Source organism: Pecten maximus, chromosome 2 (genome assembly GCF_902652985.1).
Source record: "Pecten maximus chromosome 2, xPecMax1.1, whole genome shotgun sequence".
NCBI classification, from domain to species: Eukaryota; Metazoa; Mollusca; class Bivalvia; order Pectinida; family Pectinidae; genus Pecten; species Pecten maximus.
In genome coordinates, this window is record NC_047016.1 from 28,707,990 (window position 1) to 28,735,039 (window position 27,050).

At 36.4% G+C, this 27,050-nt stretch overlaps 1 protein-coding gene and 1 long non-coding RNA gene across 2 annotated transcripts in view; one reads left to right on the forward strand and one right to left on the reverse strand.

Annotated features, from left to right (window-relative positions):
* The first annotated feature begins 3,512 nt into the window (after window positions 1-3,512).
* Window positions 3,513-5,680, forward strand: LOC117321743. Its single transcript, XR_004531405.1, has 2 exons — window positions 3,513-4,817; window positions 4,911-5,680. It is a non-coding gene; the product is annotated as an uncharacterized LOC117321743 (long non-coding RNA).
* A 6,537-nt stretch (window positions 5,681-12,217) lies between these two features.
* LOC117321744 (zinc transporter 2-like) overlaps window positions 12,218-27,050 on the reverse strand; it is a 34,739-nt gene continuing 19,906 nt past the window's right edge. The window contains exons 2-7 of the mRNA XM_033876260.1: window positions 26,431-26,577; window positions 20,072-20,228; window positions 18,714-19,044; window positions 16,119-16,230; window positions 14,892-15,026; window positions 12,218-13,728 (exon numbers count right to left, since the gene is read on the reverse strand). Coding sequence (XP_033732151.1) covers window positions 13,601-13,728; window positions 14,892-15,026; window positions 16,119-16,230; window positions 18,714-19,044; window positions 20,072-20,228; window positions 26,431-26,577 — 1,010 coding nt within the window. The 3' untranslated portion in view covers window positions 12,218-13,600. The remainder of the gene's footprint in view (window positions 13,729-14,891; window positions 15,027-16,118; window positions 16,231-18,713; window positions 19,045-20,071; window positions 20,229-26,430; window positions 26,578-27,050) is intronic.

A 27,050-nucleotide genomic window follows, 5' to 3' on the forward strand; every position in this document is an offset into this window, starting at 1 on the left:
GATTCGATACGGCGACTATATCATTGATATTTTGAGTATGGTCAGACATATACAAACACAGTCTATTCTTTTTATTGTCTCTGGATAAGGAGGGGGACGATGACTATGACAATGACTAAGATGATAAGTTACAACGAGATCTTTTAATACCGGTTTCAAATGCGCTATAGTTGATGGCATACATGTATGTAGGAGTCTATATAACATACTTGTGGCAAATGTAAACAAGCACCGACAATCGCGTGTTGCTATTTATAGCGACGCATACGCATACGTCTATGTACACACAAATTCAATCAGGACAACAGGTGAGTACGGGTATTTCACGGATGGGTGGTTAATCATAGTTCATATCATCACAGCTAAGCGTATTTTGAACGTTCAAAATGTCATATTTCTCAAAACATTAAAAGCTCAAAACTTATCCACATTTGTCAATGAGTTCGTAACTTACACCACATCACCGGCATGACCAGTTGGACTCCAGAGGAACTCTAGAAAAACATAATTCTTGGTGGAGTCGTTTACTCGTGTTGACCAGTCCTCGGACCGGAAGTCTAGACATTCTCCGCCATTAACTCCTCCGCCTCAGTGTCTGGGGGTACAGTACGTATTTATTCACCATTAACCCCTCCGCCTCAGTGTCTGGGGATACAGTATTTATTCACCATTAACCCCTACGCGTAAGTGTCTGGGGGTTCAGTATTTATTCACCATTAACCCCTCCGCCTCAGTGTCTGGGGGTTCAGTATTTCTCCGCCATTAACCCCTACGCGTCAGTGTCTGGGGGTTCAGTATTTCTCCGCCATTAACCCCTACGCGTCAGTATCTGGGTATACATTATTTCTCCACCATTAACCCCTACGCCTCAGTGTCTGGGGTTCAGTATTTCTCCACCATTAACCCCTACGCGTCAGTGTCTGGGGGTACAGTATTTCTCCACCTTTAACCCCTACGCGTCAGTGTATTATCTATATTGCCCCATGTTTATTTTGCTCCAGATATTTAAAAACGCATCGATAAATACAAATCCCGTGAACAACGATTACTCCGCTGACGTCACAGTTTATTTTTTTTATGTTATGAGATGATAACATAATTTTTTGAGCCAATGAAAATGCTTGCTACAAGCAAAATTAAATTATAATTGTATAATTAAATTTTGAAAACCTTGTCATGTCACGTTACATTACTTTACATATACATAATATACATATGTATGCATTGTATATTACGACCCACATATGCCATCGGGCCGATCACCACTGCACCACACGTTCTAAACGGCAGTTCCATGAGTTCGCCATGTTAACTATGATTATAATTTGCGGTATGCTGTCCGGTTACCAGTGAATAACATTATATTTAGATTGTCGGTGAACTTATTTTTCAGTGTCAAGTCTCTGACAACGTTGAAATTTGGGTTGGTGGTAAATGTCATGGTGGAGAGAACACTGATAAAATTTGTTGATTTATAGATATATTGACAAATATTTATCTCACTAGGAGATGAGTCATTCTCGCTACACACCTCTACAGCGAGAACTTTAATTAGATATAGATACTGTAACTTTTAAGTTAGAACTATTTACTGTGAGGGCCTCATCATTGAGTTACAACTGAGCATATAAGAATAATAATAGAAGATAAGTCCGTAATTATCTTAATTAAGCGGTACATGTACACAATACGAGCTATACCAGGGGAATGTTTCTTCCTCTTCGCGAGATCAGACACAAATTCATGTTGCTATGTTTCCCGACAGGTTATCTCTTGTATATCGATGTTAAAACGAAAAAAAAAAAGGTCTGGTGTGTTTTTAAATTTCTGAATTCAACGATCATAGATATAGATTACAGCTGTAGCAACGAAAAATTCGGTGCAACATTAGCGGTGGATTGGACAGGTTACCCCTCCTCGATAGGCCAGCAGCAGGTGTCGGTTGCTGTGCTTGACGACAGGCTATACGTTTCTATTTCAATGGGGTTTCCTTGCTATACAACTGTAGCTGTGTATTTGTTACGCTTATATAATGATAATGATAGACATAATCATGAAAAAGGCCTCAGTATTTGTAGCTACGAAACATGCGGTGCAAAATAATACACTTAAAACGATACGAGTTGTAATGGGAGAGGCCTGCGAGACTTGATTACTTTTATAGCATTTAAAAATAAATGATTTTGATTAGAAATACAACATGCATTCACCAAAGTTGATGTGCCCTTTGACGCACATATTGTTTACTAAAGCACAAAATTTGTTATAGTTTTGCTGGGAAAGCTGTCACAAAACACTAGTTTCGATGGCCTGTATGTATATAGGACATCGGCTTTCGCCGAAAGCCTAAAAGGGCATCTGTGAGCAGGTCAGGGATAATACATATTATCCATTATCGGAATACATTTCACATTCCAACTTCTATTTCTCATTTGATAAACATGTAATTAAAATTTCTCTGATGTTTAGAACTTGCGGATTCTAGTGGAAACGCGAATACAACGAAAATAAACCCCGCGAAATATAACTGCTATAGAGTATAACATTTGAACAAATATTTGTGAGCTGTATATTAACATTATAAACAAAATGAAAATATGACGGGTCTTCTCCATTGAGAGAAAACAAGTTTCCAGAGACCTACGAGGCCATTAGCCTCTTGTTATAACTTACAAATGCAACAGGGAAACTATTATTCAAGCTGATTTGCATCCTCGACACTCCAGGGGCCGCGCAACACGGTACACCATCCTTATATAACATTTGGTCCATATTTGACACACCAGCATTAGGAGTTTCCGTCTCTTTGTCACTCAGTGTCAGTTTTATTCAAGGTTGAATCCTCAAGGTCGGGAGGGCCATCCCCCCCCCCCCCCCCCCCCCCTTTTTTTTGAGCAAACTTCCCAGCCTTCACTCAAGTATGCTACTAGCCAAATATCAGGACCCTTTTGGTTATTGAGAAGTTGTATAAAGTTTGCAGCCTGTTTGACCTCTGTGACCTTGAATGTACCTTAAGGTAATCCATTTGAACAAACTTGGTAGCCCTTTTCCCCAGCATACTACAGACCCCAATATCAAATCACTGGGCCTCATGGTTATTGAGATGAAGTTTTAAAGAATTTAGACAATTTGACCACAGTGACCTTAAACATCAGTCAAGGTCATTCATTTGAACAAACTAGGTTGCCCTTTACTACAGCATGCTATAGGCACAATATCAAGTCCTTGGGCTTCTCGGTTATTGAGAAGACATCATTTAAATATTTCAGCCTGTTTGACCCCTCTGACCTTGAATGTATGTCATCTTCATTCATTTGAACAAACTTGGTAGCCCTTCAACCTAGCACACTACAAGCCTAATATCAGGTCCTCTGGGTCTCTTCTGTACAGAGAAGTTGTAGGAAAAGTTGAAGCCAAAAGGCTGGCCAGATATCAATGCCGCACCACAGCATAAGCTTACCTCCCTTGCTCTTTGGGCAGGTAAGCTAAGATTTAAACAAAACAATAAAATATGCCTTTCCACAGTATATTTTTTATTTCCCAATACACACTTTTTTTTATCACTAGCAGGTTGTATCTGTTAAAATCTCCACATCAATGAATTTTAAATGACTAAATATATTGTCACATTAAATGATTACCTTATCTTTATTAACATTGATAGTAATTCTCAGCATAATATAAAACATTGAAAGAAAACCCAACCAGAGACATGTTTGGGATATTCAACCTGATCTGCATTAAATTCGTCCACATCCCAGGTGAAAACGGCCTTAATAATTATTTATATTTTCACTGCAGGTAGGAGATGATATTAAAATATGATACAAATGTATGTATATTTAAAGAACAATCTATTAAAATGTTAAGAATTTTGATATTTACTGGTTCTAGTATTTTAATTGTATGATTCGCTCAAAGACAATTGAATAACTTTTTCTCATACAAATTCTAAAAATTAATATTGATATTAAAATCCAAAGGATATAACTGTATCTAATGAGATTCAAAATCATATCACATGTAGACAGGAATAATATAAAATTTTCAATATTTCTTGAAATATTTATCTATAAAAAATTCTAATTAATGGCACTTCTAGAGCCAGTTTACTCTTAAAAAATAAGTTTTCTGAAGGTAAAAAATAATTCTTTATAATGCTGTAGTAAAACAAGAATGACAGTAGCTGTATTTGGGTTTCAAGAAAGTCTCAGATTATCGTTCATATTATAAAGGTTTTCTTGTTTATCAATGATGTCCTGTTAGAATTTCATGTCTGTCTAAATACCCTGTTGTTTTAACACCCTGTCTTTGCAGCGTTGCATTTGACTTACAGAAAATATCCACCATGGTTGAATACTGACATAGTCAGATACCAAAACAACTTTATATGTGATCAAAACTAAATTAAAGATTTTTGCCATAGAATTGATTGATGGCAAAGATTTAAAAAATCTCTGAAAAATCTTAAAAAGTTTCTTGTAGCAATAATATACAGAACTGTATTCAGGGCAATTCATAGATCACTGTTGACAATATAAGTACTGAAATCATATCTGGCTGTAGGGTATAGCGCAAATATTGGCTATAACAAGCATGCTGGGTATTGCTAAAGCAACATGTACCCTACTGGCTCCTGCTAAAAATAGTAAGTGACATTGACTTTGACCCAAACTTGATCAGTAGCTACTCATACCAAAGTTACATACTGACTTCACCAATATACAAAATGTACCTTGAATATGGCTGAGAATAGTGAGGAAAACTGAGTGGACAGATGAATGGGGAGAAAACCTTTAGTCCTTCTGGTTTCACCGGTAGGGGACTAATAAAAAAAAAAAACCTGACTGAACAAAGTTTTAATGAGTAATAGAAATGTAGAAACCTAAGCAAGAAGATTATTCATACAGGCAGGCAATATTGTAACCACTTGTATTATTAATGTAATAGTGCATTTATCTTGTTAATAATATGGATGGTCAAGTGGCACAGAAGTAAAACACTTGCATTTCACCTAGGCAACCAGGGCTCGATTCCCTGATCGGGCGTGAAAAAGTATGGGGTCACTTGCCAACCACATGGGTTTTCTCTCGTACTTTGGTTTCCATCTGGGCCAACAAGTATGATTAATAAAAATAGATATAGAATAATCAGAATTTGTATTTTAGATCTGAACTCTGATTTTCTGTGCTTTTCATTTTTGAGATTCTGTCAAATGAATGCTGATGAAACAGGGACAGTATTCCATGTACATATACATATTACATACTGTTGACATTCAATCACAAGTCCAGGAGAAAACTGGAGCATATAAGAGTTTAAAATTCAGATCACTCTATCCAGTTAATCTGTAATTGATCATTTCTTATGAGCACGTGTAACTCATAGGAAAAACAATGTTCATAAATGAATATAAAATATACAGATATCACACAAGGTGTCTCTAAATCTAAGAAATATGCTTTTTAAACACCCACACATATCAATGATTTGGCACCCTGGAGTTAAAAGGACACAGCTTGAGTAATCTTGTGCTTGACAAACCCAGAATAACATTGGTATAATTAACACCATTCTAGCACCCCCTGGTTAAAGTTTAAGCATCCTTTTCAACCCTTTCATTATATCCTATGAACATTAGCACTCATTTTTAACAGATATTACACCTGCTAGAAAAAAATCAAAACTGATATGAGAGAGCACCAGGGCAAGAGGAAACATATAGCATCATCACTATCAAGCCACCATTTCAAATATAAATTCTTCCCTGTATATATTATTGTTTTATTGATGTTGTGAAAGTTAAACATATTATACATAGTAATCAACACTTCATGGCTCCAAGTTCTAACCCCAAAACCATGTGAATTACAGCATTGGAATAAAACACTGGATCAAAAGAAAAGAAAATGTGGGTCACAAAATGACCACAGTAACGTCTTTTGGCAAAAGATTCAGTGTGAAATTGATTCCAAGTTCTGACCTAGACATCAGAATTAACAATTTATGTTCTTATAAATGTCATTAAAAAAAAAAGTCAAGCCCTCATGGCATTATTTAGAATAAATACATCATCTGTTTCTTTTATTGTGTTTCACAATGACAAAACCATAATCATACAAATTTTAGCATAAAGATATGGTACGTTTAAGGCACTGGATGAAGGAAAAAAAGAACTTGATGGAAAAAAAATAAAAATGTACTGAATTATTGTTTGGTTTGTTGCTTTTGTTATAGGAAAATAATACATACAGAGAACATTGGACTCCTAACACTTACCTGTATAGTATTGGGTAATAAAAGATTTTATTAAAATAGTATGTTACCCTTTTCTGATTGGCTGATTCAATTTAGGTAACAGTTACAGAATGTATGTTTGTTCTATGGAACTTCATCGATCTAAAGTGTTCTGGCAGTCCATCTGTTGTTTTTGTTCAGCTTTTGTCTTAATTAAAGTGTTCTGGCAGTCCATCTGTTGTTTTTGTTCAGCTTTTGTCTTAATTAAAGTGTTCTGGCTGTCCATCTGTTGTTTTTGTTCGGCTTTTATCTAAATTACAGACAGGTTACAGAAAATTTTCAAACTCAATACAAACTATGCTATATATTTCCATGGATCATTTAGGTTTTAGGCATACAAAGGAATCCTTTAAATTTCCATACTTAAAGTTCAGTATTTTCCCTCAAGATTTATTTCAGATGTAACTGTGACAAAGACAGTTTTTGTGTATGAGGACATACACACCTGAAAGGTACATTAACTCGATTCTTCAAATTTAGGGCCAAGACCAACAAAATGCTGACACGTTAATATGAACTGCTTCTATTTATAGTAACAGTGACCTTGAACATAGACCTTAATAACAGTGACCTTGACCATAAACATTGACTCCTGAAAAGTGAACTTTTCTACATACCTATCTATTGTGTATCTTAATAAATTAATTTTGCAATGTTAATCACATAAGATAAATTGTAGTTCCCATATACATGTACATGCCGTACAGTTATGTTAGACAGACTATCCTTATCTAATATAGACATTATATATATATACTGTTTCTTTCCTCTGAATAGTAATACTTAGTATAGGTACATGTTGGGACATGTTGACATATATACACTGTATCATATGCCCCTGATATATAGGCCTTACATACAAACTTGGCCACTCTGTAAATACACCAGAGAACACGTAATTAATCTTAACTGATTATATAGAAATATCCTTTTCACTTGATTACAATTCATTATCAATTCATATGATTTATAATTCTTATCCTAGAAATTACATAATCACAAAGCCTTTTTTTCAGGACACTTACCGGGGTAAACTGTTTTCTGCATAAAATGTTATAATATGAGACATGTTATTTTGTTAAAATTCCATGAGTTCAGAGATCAGTGTAGAAGGAAAGGGATTCTTGGATTTTGAAGATACAGAAGATTTCTGTGAGTTGCGGTGAAAGCCTTTTTACCTCTCCCTAAACACTGTATGGCCCTGTGTGTTTTTACCTACTATATCTTACCCTGTCAAGTACAATAAACAATACCTAAAGGCCTACTAATAAATTACCCTTTATTTTATAATATCTACACTTGTGTGGCATTGTCACTAGATGAAGCTTATCAAGCCCAATGTTATCAATTTTGGATAACTATGCACAGCGCATCAACATCAGTCAGCCTGGTTATGCACTTGTCAAATTAAAACTGAGCAGTGGTTAATTATGATTTTATGCAATAATCAAAGAAAAATGTATTAATAAAAAAAGAATATCTAAATACGTGTACATTACTAAACATATTGTAAAACAAGTTGATTGGCATCATTGCATTGTTTTCTTTCAAACTATTTTGTTTACTGTCTGTCAATGACACCAATTAATTCCAATTAATTTGGCTGTTCTATTCAGGTGACTGCTGTTCCAATGATGTGTATAAGGTGATTGTTTTTGTCATTTAAACAAAAAATGTCATAGTGATCAAGTGTAAATATAAGGATTGTTGTTTTATTTTTTGTAGCTGCATTGAAGTGTATTTACATTGGAGTAAAGTTCATATTTCACGCAACAAGCAAAATGTACTTATACACTTCAAGCAAAATGTACTTATACACTTCGATTCAGCCACAAAAAATAAACATCAATCCTTAACTGAGCTCGCAATATCTGAAAATCAGTCTGAGCTTGCAGTACCTTTTTGAATGTGATACAACTTTGTTAGATATCATAATATACACACAAAACCTGCATAAGGTCTGATAAAAATGTCATTATTTTGTCTTATCCAAGAGTAAAACTTGCCATTTTGTAACTACCTTTCCCTGTCAATGTTTATAGGGAACATGGATAGTATGTCTATCTTCTGGATACTCTGGTTTAGATTGAGAATTAAGAAAAATAGTATTGAAATTATTGGATAACTGAATATAAAATATTAACACTATATTTAGTAAGTACTACTTAGAATAAGTAAAACGGGTCAGGCCAGAACACATCCGGCCAGTATGAGGTTAATGTGACATCAAGGGTACCATTAAATCTTATTGTCTATAGGTGTCTCTGATACATTAATGAAGTGTGGTTTGATTGATGGGCGATATTGGTGGAAGGGAGATAACCAATGGTAACTGTTGGTTGAACATTTATAAGTATTTATGTGCAGGGTGTCGCAGTAAACAATCGTTTAGGTTGCAATTAACAGTTTAAATCTCCAAACAGTGCTCATCTCCTTTACCTACATGTATTTCTGACATATAACTCTCTGTTTAAGACAATCTAACTAAAATCAGAACTTCCATTTCCAATTAAATATTTGTTGTATCCATGAAACATAATACAGAAGGGAGGTTAGAGGTCTGATTTTTGTATTACATATGTATATTGTTTTGTAATTGATTGTGAATTTTGGGTATGAAAACATGAATGAATGCATAAAAATTATCACAACTTCAGCATAGTGACATTAAGTAAGTTGAAAATGTCCCAACTACATTAATGAACAATACACAAAGGTAACAATGTAACTAAAATAACATTTTTCTTAAGTAAAATAACATTTATCTTAAGATTAAATAAAAAATCACTTTCATTCGATCAATTGCATAAATATATTAATAATATATATTCCATTTCATGAAAACAATAGGGAAAAAATATACAACAATAGAATTATTTCCTGGTGTCAAATAAATCTAGTTAACATATATATACACACATGCATTAAAATATCAAAATGTTTCATCCCATCTCATTCATTACACTGATTGTCTTGCCGACCATGTGTGTCAGGAAAATCACAAATGTGTTTCAATCTGTGTATCTTAACAAATAATGTTTTGTGAAACATTTACATATTTATTATATATAGACATTTGATTCAACCTATATGCAGATAGTTTTGTACATTTTTGATAACATGTGCATTGTTAAATCTAAAAGCAATGGATTCCCACAATAACTAAACGTTAAAGGCAGATCTTTTTCATTTTTGTCTTAGAAATAATCATATAATTGATGGAAGTATACTGGCCATGGAGACAGGACACCATTTGATGTTGGAAGGCCAACACTAATCAAAGGAAGTTCCGATGACTTACCCCGGAGGTTTATACATATACATGTACATTATTAATTGATGAAAAATAAATGGAAAATGGCCCCGGATACAAAACAAATTTACAACTCAAAACTCTTGTTTAGGTGTCCTGTGATTACCCAACTGATCAACCATTTGAAAGATAAAATGAAGTTAAAACTTATCCATGGAAATGTGGTATATAGTCAATATACAAAATGGCTCGAAAACTGACATCTATGAAATTTTTAATTCAATTGAAAACAAACTGGTTTGAATTAATTACATGCAAGTTAAGAATTCAATGAATGATGATGAACAACCTCTAACTACTATGTATTTATGTATTGTCAAACCTGCCCTAATGGTCACTTGTGTATAACAAACACCTGTCTATAATGGTCACTTGTGTATAACAAACACCTGTCTATAAAGGTCACTTGTGTATAACAAACACCTGTCTATAATGGTCACTTGTGTATAACAAACACCTGTCTATAATGGTCACTTGTGTATAACAAACACCTGTCTATAATGGTCACTTGTGTATAACAAACACCTGTCTATAATGTCTAATGTAACACTACTCTTAGTGAATGAACCTCTAAATACATACTACCTGTCTTGTCTGCTCCTTTGAGTGGGCTTTATGCACAAAGTTGACTGTATTATTTTTACAAGCTGGATCAACATGTTGCAAAAATGGTTTTTATAGGAATTTTGTGACGTTCTTTTACATACATTGTACAAGATTAATCAATTGAAATAAGAAATTTAATTAAAAAACATGATGTATTAATATTTACATACCAATTCTAAGTGTTTACTTGGATACTTATAAGCATATTCTAGTAATGGGAATTATGGTGGTGTGAAATTCAATGGTAAAACATTAACATGTGCTGCATGTATATCAGAAGCAAGAAACATTATTTTGAGATCAGATCAATATTGTAGACAGAAGGAACAGGTTTAAGATTCTTCACTTAAAAACATCTGTATGGGAACACTAGGCTAGTAACAGGATTGGGTAATTAGCCTAGGCCAGACGCAGGATTGGGTAATTAGCCCTTAAGACACTGCTCACTAGGCCAGACGCAGGATTGGGTAATTAGCCATTAAGACACTGCCCACTAGGCCAGACGCAGGATTGGGTAATTAGCCATTAAGACACTGCCCACTAGGCCAGACGCAGGATTGGGTAATTAGCCATTAAGACACTGCTCACTAGGCCAGTAACAGGATTGGGTAATTAGCCCTTAAGACACTGCTCACTAGGCCAGACGCAGGATTAGGTAATTAGCCATTAAGACACTGCTCACTAGGCCAGTAACAGGATTGGGTAATTAGCCCTTAAGACACTGCTCACTAGCCCAGACACAGGATTGGGTAATTAGCCCTTAAGACACTGCTCACTAGGCCAGACACAGGATTGGGTATTTAGCCATTAAGACACTGCTCACTAGGCCAGACACAGGATTGGGTAATTAGCCATTAAGACACTGCTCACTAGGCCAGACACATGATAGGGTCATTAGCCCTTAAGACACTGCTCACTAGCCCAGACGCAGGATTGGGTAATTAGCCTAGGCCAGACACAGGATTGGGTAATTAGCCATTAAGACACTGCTCACTAGGCCAGACACAGGATTGGGTAATTAGCCTAGGCCAGACACAGGATTGGGTAATTAGCCATTAAGACACTGCTCACTAGCCCAGACGCAGGATTGGGTAATTAGCCTAGGCCAGACACAGGATTGGGTAATTAGCCCTTAAGACACTGCTCACTAGGCCAGACGCAGGATTGGGTAATTAGCCCTTAAAACACTGCTCACTAGGCCAGACACAGGATTGGGTAATTAGCCTAGGCCAGACACAGGATTGGGTAATTAGCCATTAAGACACTGCTCACTAGGCCAGACGCAGGATTGGGTAATTAGCCATTAAGACACTGCTCACTAGGCCAGACACAGGATTGGGTAATTAGCCCTTAAGACACTGCTCACTAGGCCAGACACAGGATTGGGTAATTAGCCCTTAAGACACTGCTCACTAGGCCAGACGCAGGATTGGGTAATTAGCCCTTAAAACACTGCTCACTAGGCCAGACACAGGATTGGGTAATTAGCCCTTAAGACACTGCTCACTAGGCCAGGCGCAGGATTAGGTAATTAGCCCTTAAAACACTGCTCACTAGGCCAGACGCAGGATTGGGTAATTAGCCCTTAAGACACTGCTCACTAGGCCAGACGCAGGATTGGGTAATTAGCCCTTAAGACACCTCTTAAACTACCATTGCTTCTGGAAATACCACGTGAAATGGCAACCTCAGTACACTGATGAATATTTGGACTTTAGCCTTTCTTTGAAGACACCTGTCAATCCTTAGATTCTGTGAGGATACCTGACCATTCTTACACTAAAAGATACCTGTCGATCCGTAGACTCCTACTAGACACTTGACAACCCTTAGACTCCATGTAGTCACCAGACAACCTATTGACTCCCTGAATACATCTGACAATCCCTAAACTCTCCTGAAGACATTTCAAACCCTTTGACTTCGGAATTTTACTTTGAAGACATCTGATATCCTTGACCCCCACTTTCTTGTTGTAAATTGATATGGATAGCTTCTGTCAGAAGACTCCTGATAATCCTTGGACTCCCTAAAGACACCTGATAATCCTTTGACTCTGTGAAGATTCCTGATAGTCCTTGGACTCCCTGAAGACACCCGATATTCCTTGGACTGGACTCCCTAGAGATACATTGCAGTCCTTTGACTCCCTGAAGACACCTGACAATCCTTTGACTACCTGAAGACACCTGACAATCATTACACAACTCCATTAAAGTATCTCTCAAAGCATACACTGTGTATCTTCTTAGCACCAAATCTCTCGAATTCTCTCTCCCACACTCTCCTTACACAGCATTACCCAATATTGTGATCACATCAGAACACTATTCTGGAATGTTTTATAAAAAAACTTATGTAAAACTTTCCCATAACTAAATCATAATGTTTTTATAGGGAAAAAACACCCATCAATTCAAGGCAAAATGACTACTCAATGATATCCTATATATGTCCCATGTATTCCATGAACATTTTGAAGTGTACAAGATGCCAGCAGCTGTACTATAAGTCCAGACAATTTCCTCCTCCTCATTTCTATATCAAGTGTACTATGATAGGACATCAATTGTTTTAGTTGTTTCACATTTATCCATTAACTAGAAATGGTCGTTAAATTGTTAGGTCATATTCAGATTTCATCACTGAGAATTTTTCGATCAGAAACTTAAAATTGAAGAAGGATTCCTGGGAGAAGTCTGATTCCTTTATCAGTAAGGTAAATTATATTAATTTTTTATGTACATATGTACATGTATATTCGATTGTATGGATGTTTCATATGCCCTAGTGACAGGACACCAACATTTTATATTGTGTTCTAAATGTCTTTTATGCATTTGTGATGTATCTCATGAATTTGATGCATGACACTTTAACAAACTATTTTACTACTACTACTACTACTCTTTTTCTAGGACACAAGTTAAGACACTTGCTATCTTCAACGTAGTAACCTCTCCATCATGGACCTTTCCCAAGCATTCCAGTCAAAAGTGAACCATCAAAAGGAGATTAAGTCACAAGTTGAGCAAACAATGGGTAAAAACTTGTCAAAAAATGTTTAAAATGTACAGTATCAGACTTTCAAAATGCTGAACTACTGCAGTCATATTTGAAACCTAGTAGTATAAGCTGAACAGCTTTCCTAATTCTAAAACAAAAAACTCCTAACCGCTTTAATTCCAACATAAATAACATTTTAAAAATCATTGATAATGTATTAAAGGTAGTTTATGCCCTATTATTGATATAAAAATAAACATTTAAGAAAGTTTTTGTGAATACCCCATCACAGACATGCATAGCACAGACATTCAGGAAAACCCAATCACAGACATGCATAGCACAGACATTCAAACTTATTTCAGAGATATCTGACATTTATGACAACTGGCAGTGATGGCCTGGGACATGTGTCTCGACTTGTATAGTGGTGAACAGGAAGTTGTGCTTCTGTTTAAGTAGTGTGTTGGCCGCCTCCAGTACACTCTGATGAGATGAGGAGGGATCTGAAATATAATTGGATAAGTATCACTTAAGAATTGATATAATAACTATAACGTTAAATACAAAGTGTGGTTGTATCATACATACATTCAATATTTCTATGTTTTTTCTTTTCAGTATTAATCAAATATTTCTCAGCTAATCATCTCTAATTTCAGTTTAGTTTGAAGAAATAACAGGTCTTGGATAACAATAACAATTCTGTAATATATGTTTGAGGTTGAACACAGAGAGAAACGTTTGACATGTGCCACGTTGCAGTTGGGACAATAACATTGGATGATAAATCGGCTGACCAGCAGCCTGAATAAATAAGCATGGCTACACTGAAGAATGATCAGGCCTCAGTCTAATTTGAGAGCTTAATCTCCCATATTCTCAACCTAGCTATATGTACGGAAAGTCAGCTGCAAAGCAAATTTGATAATGGTTTAATACCGAGATTATTTGGTTCAAACTGCCAGTCAAAATCTTGCACACTTGAAGATAAGTCTTGGCCAATTTTTCCCAATTGACAGCATACGTACCACATCATTTGCTTCAAATAAATTGGTGGCTTTATTCACACAAAATGTTTTTTTTTAAACTACCTACAATTTATGATTAATATCAATTTATTAATATACTGTATAGTTGTTTAATTTCGCGGGGTGAAAATTTCGCGTTTTTCAGTTCAGGATTATTTCGCGGGGAGAAAATTTCGCGCATTTTAATATTTTATGTGACTTTTAATACCATATAGGGAAATAGTAGAAATTATACTTACGATGTACACATTTTATGCGACTCTAATATGATATCGTGAAACAGTAAAAACTACATGTATACTTACGATGTACATGTTCTGCTTAACAATATGCTTTAAATAAAGATTGTTTATTATTCATTGTCATAGTTGTCACTTATCACAAGGTGAAAAATATTCACGGGTATTTAATTTCGCGGACATTACTTTGACCGCGAATATAGCGAAATTAAATCCCCCGTGAATAAAAGCAACTATACAGTACCTGATGTATTGAGTTGATTTACTTCTATTTGGGCCTGATAAGTCATAGGAAGGTTGAGATGGAGGGGCTAGCCAGCTACTAAACAAATAGAAATTATGAAACCAAGATTTCATAGGATGAGTCTTTTTTCAATGTAAACCTTTAGAATTACATACCTATAGCCAGGTGGATTGCTATAGCATTCTTGTCTATAGTTAAGGCCCACACACTGAGATCGTGAGCTCTCTTCACTCCTGGTAAACCCTCCAAGTCAGTAATAATTTCATTGTAATCTACATCTCTTGGAACACCTGAAATGTATGAAGACTTTTCTAGTCAAAAAAAAGGAGGAAGTGAATTTAACATTTGTGTTTGATTGTTCTGAAATATTTCAATTACAGAAAATATTAACAATTGTGTTTGAATGTTCTGTAATATTTCAGTTACAGAAAATATTATGTCTAATGGAAAGCCATTATGTATTAGTGGCACCTGTTATGACTATAACATGGCTGCAGCAATTAAGCACAAAACTAGCACACGAACATGTGCCAAAATTCTAAGCATTACAACAACAAATCTTCAGAGTTTTAAGCACAAAACTAGCACACGAACATGTGCCAAAATTCTAAGCATTACAACAACAAATCTTCAGAGTTATCTCCCTTCCACCATCCACACACATTTACTTCAGTTTATTTGCATCAAAATGGTGGGGGGTGGGTGGTAAATAAGTATTTTATTTTCATTTTTAAGTTTCAGTTTGTTTGTGTCATCAAATCCAACACAATGACATAATTTTGTAAACAATTACATATGTAGACCATGAATGCAAGAGCATGAAACAATAATATGATGTCATATACAGTATACTGTATAGTTGTTATCTTGATATAATAATGAACATTTCATATCATATTATAGATTTCTCAATGCAAAACCGCATGAATGTAAGATACACAGTAGATCTGAAATGAGCTTAGAAGTCTTTATTTTTGAAAGCAATTGATGAATTAAACTAAAGCTACTGAGACAGTTGTATTACTGGGTAATGAAAAATGAAAATAAATGAGATCCCTGACAATCTGGTTTGGTTTTATTTCTTTAATGTCCTAACAACAGCTAAGGTCATTGGCAAAAGTTTCGGACTATCACAAAGATACTTGACAAAAACACACCACAGCCTCCCCAAATATACATACACACTCGCCACACGCATGCATATCACAAGCACGGGAGGCCCTCACAATGTGACAAAAAGTCATGAACAATATATACAGGTATGTAAGGAAACATTTCTGAAGGTAGATGTATTCCAGAATCTATGATATCAGGTCAGGTCACATGTTTGAAGCATCCTGTGTATTTCCCTGATATCAGGGTCGACTTTATACTGTTCTTACCTTCCATCATTATCTGGAGTGTGTCCCGCAGTACAAATACTGTGGTGAAGAGTACGATGATTGAAAACAGGAATGTACATATAGGGTCAGCAAGCTTGGAACTGGGATCAGGCTGAAAAACAGAAAATCTTACTAAACAATCAACATAATCTTCTGGAAAATCTGGTGTAAATTCCAATAGGGAATAGACATAAGGTACTTTGATATACAATGTATCTACCTATTGAAAGTTTCACTTAAAGTTCTTTCTTTTTATTTAATTTTACATTATTGCTGGTTAACAGTATTGATATAAAAAATAACCAACATGATTTCATAATCAATCTAAATATTAACAAGAGGCCCAGAGGGCCTGTATCGCTCACCTGGTTTCATGAGATATAAAACAAGAATGATGCTGACGTATATTTGTCGCTGGTATTGCTATGTCAATATATATCATAAGCATTTTATATGGGTACATGTACATGGGTTTTATTTCAATACTGAAAATTCAAAAAGTGCATTAATCCGCGACCTCAGAGGGATGCTACCAAACAAATGTGCGTGATATCCATTGCTTAGTTTCAGAGAAGAACTTGTTTAAACCAATTGACCCCTTTTGACCCTGACCTCTGCCCCCTTGGGGGTCAGCCCCACCATTTGTACAATTTTGAATCCCCACCCCATAGGGATGCTACCCGGGAAATATGAGCAAAATCCATTGCTCAGTTTCAGAGCAGAAGTCATTTACTTCAATTTTGCAAAACTGACCCCTTTTGGCCCCGCCCCTCAGGCCACAGGGAGGTCGGCCACATCATTTTTACAATTTCAAATTCCTACCCCAAGGTGATGCTACCAGTAAAATATGAGATATCCATTGCTTGGTTCCAGAGAAGAAGTCAATTATATGAATATAGCCCGATTGACCACATTTGGCCCCACCCCTCAGGCCCCTGGGGGGTCAGCCCCATCATTTGTACAATTTTGAATCCCCACCCCATAATGATGCTACTAGGCAAATACGAGTGATAGCCATTGCTTGGTTTCAGAGAAGAAGTCGTTTATATCAATATAGCCAAATTGACCACATTCGGCCTCGCCCCTCAGGCCCCTGGGGGGTCAGCCCCATCATTTGTACAATTTTGAATCCCCACCCCATAATGATGCTACTAGGCAAATACGAGCGATAGCCATTGCTTGGTTTCAGAGAAGAAGTCGTTTATATCAATATAGCCAAATTGACCACATTCGGCCCCGCCCCTCAGGCCCCTGGGGGGTCAGCCCCATGATTTGTACAATTTTGAATCACCACCCGATAGTGATGTTACCAGGCAAATATGAGCGATAGCCACTGCTTGGTTTCAGAGAAGAAGTCGTTTATATCAATATAGCCAAATTGACCACATTCGGCCCCGCCCCTCAGGCCTCTGGGGGGTCAGCCCCATCATTTGTACAATTTTGAATCCCCACCCCATAATGACGCTACCAGGCAAATACGAGTGATAGCCATTGCTTGGTTTCAGAGAAGAAGTCGTTTATATCAATATAGCCAGATTTACCACATTTGGCCCCGCCCCTCAGGCCCCTGGGGGGTCAGCCCCTTCATTTGTACAATTTTGAATCCCCACCCCATAGTGATGCTACCTGGCAAATATGAGCGATAGCCATTGCTTGGTTTCAGAGAAGAAGTTGTTTATATCAATATAGTCAAATTGACCCCTTTTGGCCCCACCCCAGAGGCCCCCAGGGGGTCAGCTCCATTATTTGTACAATTTTGAGTCCCCTACCCATAGGGATGCTTCTGACCAAATTTGTTAAAATTCTGATCAGCGGTTATGAAGAAGAAGTCAAATAAGTCAATTGTTGACGGACGGACGGACGGACGGACGGACGGACGACAGACGGACGACGGACGCCACGGTATGGCATAAGCTCACCTTGGTCCTTTGGACCAGGTGAGCTAATAATAAAATAGACTAAAAATTATCATCAATGGTGTGGTTTTTTACAGTGATAACAGTTTAATGATGGTATGGATATTTCATTATACTGACCTAACTTTTACATAATGGCATGGTTCAAGACATTATCAATAGTATATATGGTCAGTTATAAGCTTTAGTATACCGGTAGCAAAAACATTACCTGTAGTATGGTATAAACAATCACCTTTATATGGTACAAACCATTAGCTATTATATTATGCTAACCATTAGTTTTATTATGGTACAAACAATTAGCTTTATTATGGTACAAAACATTACCTTTATTATGATACAAAATATTAGTTTTATATGGTACAAACCCTTAGTTTTATATGTACAAACCATTAGTTTTATATGTACAAACCCTTAGTTTTATATGTACAAACCCTTAGTTTTATATGTACAAACCCTTAGTTTTATATGTACAAACCATTAGTTTTATATGTTCAAACCATTAGTTTTATATGTACAAACCATTAGATTTATATGTACAAACCATTAGTTTTATATGTACAAACCCTTAGTTTTATATGTACAAACCATTAGTTTTATATGTACAAACCATTAGATTTATATGTACAAACCATTAGTTTTATATGTACAAACCATTAGTTTTATATGTACAAACCATTAGCTTGATGATGACAGCAGCTATCAGTACCCCCACACTTTGTATAATGTCACCTATCACATGGATAAAGGCAGCTCGGACATTGATGTTTTTCTTTTTCTGACGTTTGTAGGATGTGTGTGATTCTGTGGATTGAGTCTGTGGCATCAGTTCATGATCACTGTCTTGCTGAAGTAAGCTCTCAAAAGCTGAATCATCTGAATTAGTGGAATGCTTGTGAGAATGTCCATGAGAATGACCTCCTCCACCATGAGAATGTCCATGACCAAAAGTTGCTCGAGCGGAAGCCGATCCACAACATTTTTCAGAGTGTAGTACAATGCCCATCCTAAAAAGATGTATAATTATATACATGTAGCAGTAGTATAGTTGTGTCATACGATCGAAAATTTAATAAAATAACATGACAGAGCCAACACTTCTTATGTCTCAAATAATACTGATGTTCTTGTAATGTTCTTGGGTGGATATAATATTGCAGTATCATTTGCTCATGAGGCAAACATGATATTAAAATAAAAACAGGAGGCCCAGGGGGCCTTAACAGTCACCTGAGTTCTGATATGTTCACTGATACATGATGTTTTGCTTTTAAACCAACATTAAACAAATATAATCTCTTGTGACCTTCAAAGTAGGTCAAGGTCATTCATTTGGTAGCACTTCATACCAGTATGCTACTGGGTATATGCTACTGGCCCAATATCATGACACCAAGCCTCTGGGTTATTGAAAACATTTTGTGTAAAGATTTTAAGATATTTGACCTCTGTGACCTTGAAAGTAAGTCAAAATCATTCATTTGAACAAATGCTGTTGGCATTCATCCCGGCATATGCTACTGGCCCAATACCATGACCTTGGGTTTCTTAGTTTTTGAGAAGAAGTCGAAAACTACAAGTAAATTATTTACGGATGACGAGTAAAACACGAAGATGGACAAAAGGTGATTGCAATAGGTCACTTGAGACTTTGTCTTGGGTGACCTTACACACTTACACAATAAGCATACTGGGTATTGCTAAAATAATTCATGTACATATCCCCTTCCAGCCCCTGCTAAAAATAGTAACAGTGACCTTGACCCTGCCCCCTTGGGACCATGCACAACATTCACCCAGACTCCATGCATGGAACCATGTGACTTACACAACATTAACCCCAGCCCCTTTGGGACCATGTCACTTACACAACGTTTAATCTGGCCCCTAGGGACCAATGTGTGTGACCTGGACAATAATACACCTGGGCTCTAGCTATAGGGAACCTGTGAGAAAAAGAACCAACTGGGCCCCTATAGGGACCCTGTGACTTACACAACATTAAATCTGATCCCTCGGGACCCTGTGACTTACACAACATTAAACATGACTCCAAGGGAAGCTGTGACCAACATCTCATCTGGTTTGACACTTGTGTAATGTCCTCCTGTTATTCTTTCCACAGCCATATAACACAGAACTCCAGTCACTAGCCAGATGATGAACACACTGAATAAGGCCCCTAGAACCTCTGAAATTAAAAATGAAAACTTAATTGAAAAAAAACCTTTGATTAAAGAAATACTTAACATTATCAATTAAAGATCTGGTACTGTTACAAAAGCTATTTTCACTGATATAGCTTGACATAGTTTTAAAATGGCTGTGATATCAACTATGTTCACAGGACTGTTTCTTTATTGCAACTCATTTCATGCAGCTTTTACCAAAAGTAAAGATGAAATTGGACATTAAACCTGATTTCACTATTTGACACTTGACATCCAAGAGGAAGTTGCATTTCAAATCTGGCAGATGTACATTGTATACGAGATGAGAGGCATTCAGCACAACATATAGGTACAGTCGTGATCAGGGTAGTTAAGTATTTATAACACAGGCATATATATACCCCATGGTAACCGGGGTATTTTGTATGATATTCCATCATAGACTATATATACCTATACCCAATACTCAGAAGCATCAATTATGAATAAGGAGAAGCATGGACGGATACTGTAGCAGTCACATATCTATTTGAATTTTAATGCAGACTCTATTAATCATTACTATCTTGAGATAGCATTGATTAATAGAGCTTGTATTATAATTCCAACGTGTGTCTGTAATTTATCTATTTGTGGTGTCAATACTCAATGTATATATATATATAGGCTTTGAAGTATGGTGCAAAGTGTCACCATAGGATTTTAATTCAAATTGAATGACAACAACTGAGACTGGTAAACACATCGCATCAGACAATCCAGGTTTAAAATTCAATTTGGAGAAATGTATGACACGTACCTCCAAATGTTTTATAACAAAAAATACACAAAGATACATTCCGGCGAAATTTATTCAAGAGTTCATTAATTGCAGAATGAGCCTATCATGTATTTACATGTACATGTATATTCAATTATATATATTGCCTGCTGATGAAATTGTCCAAGGACAGCATCTCTCGATATGTAAATACATGTATATCTATCATAAATTATGCATACAAATGTAAAAAAAAAAGAAGAAGAAAAAGACCATAAAACTTCTCCGAGATTTACAGTGCATCACAGTTATGAAGCATTCAAACTGGATATTGTCTATTCATGTTTGTTGTTTTGGGTTGTATGTTATACGCAATATCAGCAGGTTGGCGCTCAAATCTCTACCTATTCAAAAAAGGCAATCTGTCTATAGTGACCATTGTTCTCCGTCCCCTTGAGTGATCTTTATAGACAGGTACATGGGATTGCATAAAAGCTAGTTAGTTTTCTACAAACAAAACTATTAAGCTTTGCAGGTGTTAAAAAACAGTAATATTCCCATAGGCCTCAACCAGCTTTAGTCAGGTGTAAGTTTCCTGATGTAAACTGTAACACATTTCTTATAAAAACAGATGTTGTTTAGTATTTTATGAGGACACATAAGGTGTACATACGTATCCGAGTACCATTACAAGCTTAGAGTGACAGGTAAATTACCTATTTATGATGACAGTTTTATTGATTATAATAAACAACATCCATCACATTTAAAATTGATTTTTGTTCTGTATCACATATTTTGCATGATATTCACTTTTTCTGGTTAATGCATATTCATATACATATATTTCCATTTGCACTGCATTGTCACTTTAATATATAATCTTACCAAACAAAAGAGAAAGTTATTAGATTACAATTCTCACATAACTCTCATTGGTGTAGTGATATGAAGAACAATGCTGTGACATATCATCACTAAATGAGTGCCAGCTTCGAACTACATGTAGCTACCTCTCCCTCCTCAAGGCAAACATCCTACCACTAAAGAGAAATTCCCACTAGCTTGAGCTATCAATGGATGACCTAAGGCTATACTCTCCACTTTTACAACTGAACTAGACTGTGATCTCCAATCTGATCTAATATCTCATAATCAATTAGTGGCTAAAAAAGGGACTACACCAATGGATTGGATTAGGAGGGACTTGAAAAAGGGACTACATCATTGGATTAGATTAGGAGGAGCTAGAAAAAGGAACTACATCAATGGATTGGAATAGGAGGGGCTAGAAAAAGGAACTACATCAATGGATTGGAATAGGAGGGGCTAGAAAAAGGAACTACATCATTGGATTAGATTAGGAGGGGCTAGAAAAAGGGACTATATCAATGGATTAGATTAGGAGGGGCTAGAAAAAGGGACTATATCAGTGGATTGGATTAGGAGGGGCTGGGCTAGGAAAAGGGACTACATCAATGGATTGGAATATAGGAGGGGCTAGAAAAAGGAACTACATCAATGGATTGGAATAGGAGGGGCTAGAAAAAGGAACTACATCATTGGATTAGATTAGGAGGGGCTAGAAAAAGGGAACTACATCAATGGATTAGATTAGGAGGGGCTAGAAAAAGGGACTATATCAGTGGATTGGATTAGGAGGGGCTGGGCTAGGAAAAGGGACTACATCAGTGGATTGAATTAGGAGTGGCTATAAAAGGGGACTACATCATTAGATTGGATTAGGAGGGGCTAGAAAAAGGGACTACATCAGTGGATGGGATAAGAAGTGGCTAGAATAAGTGGCTACATCAGTTACTTTCATTAGGGGTGGCTGGAAAAAGAGGCTTCATCATTGGATTGGATAAGAAGTGGCTAGAAAAGGGGACTACTTCAGTGGATTGGATAAGAAGTGGTTGGAAAATGAGGCTTCATCAGTGGACTGGATTAGGAAGGGTTGGAAAAAGGAACTACATAAGTGGATTGGAATAGGAGGGGCTAGAAAACGGGGCTACATCAGTGGATTGGATTGGCAGTGGTAGGGAGAGTTTTGTAAGAATTTAGCTCCATGTTTTAAATTGAATACTTGCATGTCTGATCCACTACATATCTCCTTCCCTGTTACACTACACATGGAGCCATTGTGTTTTAACTAATCATTTCCGGATAGACATTTTAAGTGCTCTTTTTCTGACAGAGAGCATGTGATATCAACTGATGTTTATCACATTTAACCTTCGTTTATTTCCTGCTTGTTTATGAAATCAGTTACAAAAGATATCTAACGAAATTCTTTTTGTTTAAAAAGTGTGAACTAATTACATTATGGACACGTTATAAATAATTATACCCTGTTCTTTAAAAACCTGACTGACCAAAATTTGTTGTTCAACATGAAAAATTGCCACAATCATGCATACATAATATTGAAGCTTTAAAACTTAATAACAGTAGTTCCAACACAAGTTGCAGCCATATACGGGGATACAAATTATAGTGTACCAAAAGCTGTGTCCCTGTCGAGATGACACAAGGTGAACAAAGGGCAGTAACTCTTTATAATGTGGTACAAGGCCATAAGATATTAGAGAATTCTGCCATTACCAAGATGTACTACATGTAATATGAAATGTTTGGCAGATTAAAGAGTATGAAACAGATTGTGCAACTTCTAAGCCCCTCTGATAAAGCATAGTTAGCAAATAATTAATTTAATTCCTTGAAATTACTATCATTAAACTAAATGATAATAAGTGTTAATTAGATGATTGGATATTAAACAGTATAGATGTAGGACATAACTGGGATACATAGACATGAAAACCCCATTAATACCGTAGTCAGCTCATGTCATGTTACTCATGATCAGATTGAAAAGCGATCGCAAATTTCAACCCCCCCCCCCCCCCCCCCCCCCCTACAGATATTATTTCAGACTTGTCCCTTGTCCTCTTTAATTCACGGTAATTACAAGGATACTTAACAACGCATATTAATAAAAACAGATATAGTGAGATATGACTTGGCCTACATATTGTAGGAGTCAGATTACCAAATTTCCCCCTGTAAATAAAGACATGACAAGCTATATACATATATAACAATTCAACATTTTGTATTTATCATGATTGTAAACAAGCATATTGAGTATTGTTAAAACAACATGTGTCCCCTACCTGCCCCTGCCAGCTATTACAATGTTATGGTTTTTTTCTGAAAATAGTAACAGTGACCTTGACATTGATCAAACAACTGTGAAACTCAAAATTGTCCAAGATATTATGGTCATTTGTAATTGTGTTAAATTTGATCAAAATCCCTCAAGGAATGAAGCTAGTAGAGTGCTGACAAACAACTTCAGTGTACATAGGAATTTACAGACGAAGAGGAAACATATATGCCCCCCCCCCCCCCCCCCCCCCCCCCCCCAAGCAGGGGAAACCTTAATTATATGTTATGTTCCCTATGGAAACTAAATTGTCAGCTATCCCAGGGACTGTTTGTTTGTTGGATTTAACGTAGTAGCTGGTGGCTACCTCACTGAATAACACTGGAAAGCCTGTCGCATATCATCCAGAGCAATTATATTAGGGTAAAGTGTCTTCACAATTTTTAGTATGTATCATGGCTAATTTGTTAAGGTGCTTCTTAATGTTGGCAAAACATGTGTTAAAACAGAATACATGTTCATCAAGCTACTTCTGTTAAATTGCACCAGAGTTAGGTAACATGAACCTTATGTAGCAATTGGAAATGTAGCTATTATATAATTCCCCTCTCAATTCCCCCTCTTTTAAGGCATGTTTGTATTACTTGTACCTAATATACCTATTATATAATTTCTCTATTTTTTGGAGACAATATCTTATATTACTTTGTCTAGTTTAGATGTTGTCAGGAGACAAAATCCCTGAACAAACAAACAAGAAAGTTGATCCTTTCATGTAGCATTGATGCCAAGTAGAGCGATCCTCATATAGAACACATTTTATTGTGCCTGAGTTCAAACTGTAGATAGCTATATAGTGGTACTGGTGTTCGTGGCAGGCCCATTTACAGCTTGGTAACAGTTAGAGATAGCGCATAGCTTAACCTGTAGTCCAGGTCTTTATAGCAGTCAGCAACACTTTATTGTGTTATCTTCAACTACCTACTGCATGGTCAGATTTCCGAATGACACAATTTTGATGATGGTTTCAGGTACCCAGAATTACATACCTGTGTGTTGGTATGACTGGTTACAGGTACCCAGAATAACTTACCTGTGTGTTGGTATGACAGGTTACAGGTACCCAGAATAACATACCTGTGTGTTGGTATGACTGGTTACAGGTACCTATAATAACATACCTGTGTGTTGGTATGACAGTTACAGGTACCCAGAACAACATACCTGTGTGTTGGTATGATGGGTTACAGGTACCTAGAAAAACATACCTGTGTGTTGGTATGATGGGTTACAGGTACCTAGAATAACATACCTGTGTGTTGGTATGACAGTTACAGGTACCCAGAATAACATACCTGTGTGTTAGTATGACAGTTACAGGTACCCAGAATAACATACCTGTGTGTTGGTATGACTGGTTACAGGTACCCAGAATAACATATCTGTGTGTTGGTATGACAGTTACAGGTACCCAGAATAACTTACCTGTGTGTTGGTATGACAGGTTACAGGTACCCAGAATAACATACCTGTGTGTTGGTATGACAGTTACAGGTACCCAGATTAACTTACCTGTGTGTTGGTATGATAGGTTACAGGTACCCAGAATAACATACCTGTGTGTTGGTATGACTGGTTACCGGTACCTAGAATAACATACCTGTGTGTTGGTATGACGGGTTACAGGTACCCAGAATAACATACCTGTGTGTTGGTATGACTGGTTACAGGTACCCAGAATAACATACCTGTGTGTTGGTATGACAGTTACAGGTACCCAGAATAACATACCTGTGTGTTGGTATGATGGGTTACAGGTACCTAGAATAATATACCTGTGTGTTGGTATGATGGGTTACAGGTACCTAGAATAACATACCTGTGTGTTGGTATGACAGTTACAGGTACCCAGAATAACATACCTGTGTGTTGGTATGATGGGTTACAGGTACCCAGAATAACATACCTGTGTGTTGGTATGACAGTTACAGGTACCCAGAATAACTTACCTGTGTGTTGGTATGACTAGTTACAGGTACCCCGAATAACATACCTGTGTGTTGGTATGACGGGTTACAGGTACCCAGAATAACATACTTATGCAGTGGTATTATGGGTTATAATTACTGCCAATACTGGTACCCGGAATAATATATACCTGTACAAAATGCACCTGTACAGGTACCATGTACAGTGGTATCCAAATTACATGGTTTTAATGACAGTTAACCGGTGTCGGAATAACAAACCTGTGCAGTTGTATGAAGGATTACTGGTACCCAAAATAACATACCTGCGCGGTGGTATCCAAATGACATTGTTTTGGTGGCAGGTTTTTTTGACAGGTAGATGGCAAGGAGAGAGATGAGAAAGCTAATTAGGTCACTGCCCAGGTGTAAGACATCAGTGAAGAGGGCTAGACTGTCAGACAGTACTCCACCTGTAATTAAAAATACATTTAAGATAAAAACAATCCAAATACAAACTTCACATTCTAATACTGCTTATAATATACATTTAATACATAAAAACATTTTCTATCATTTATAAGTTGATTTTGTATGACAGTAGCTTTGGCATGACCATCATCAATAACAGTACTACTAGTCAGCTTGCATTTGTACATGTGCTTATTTCCAAATTAAATCAAATTATAACTTGGAAACATATCTTTTCATCCTGTAAAAGAAAAACAATATACATGTATTTTTGATTGATCTTTTTAAATGTATCAAATTAAGTCCTAATAAATGATTGATGTCATCAAAATTTATTGTGACAGTTTTAACAGCATGTACCTTAATTGCAACCTGCCGGATGCATATTAAATACATTAACGTGGTGAAGGTATTTATCAGGAAGATATTGTTCCCGAACATTCCTTGGATATCCCATATATATATGGACTGAAAC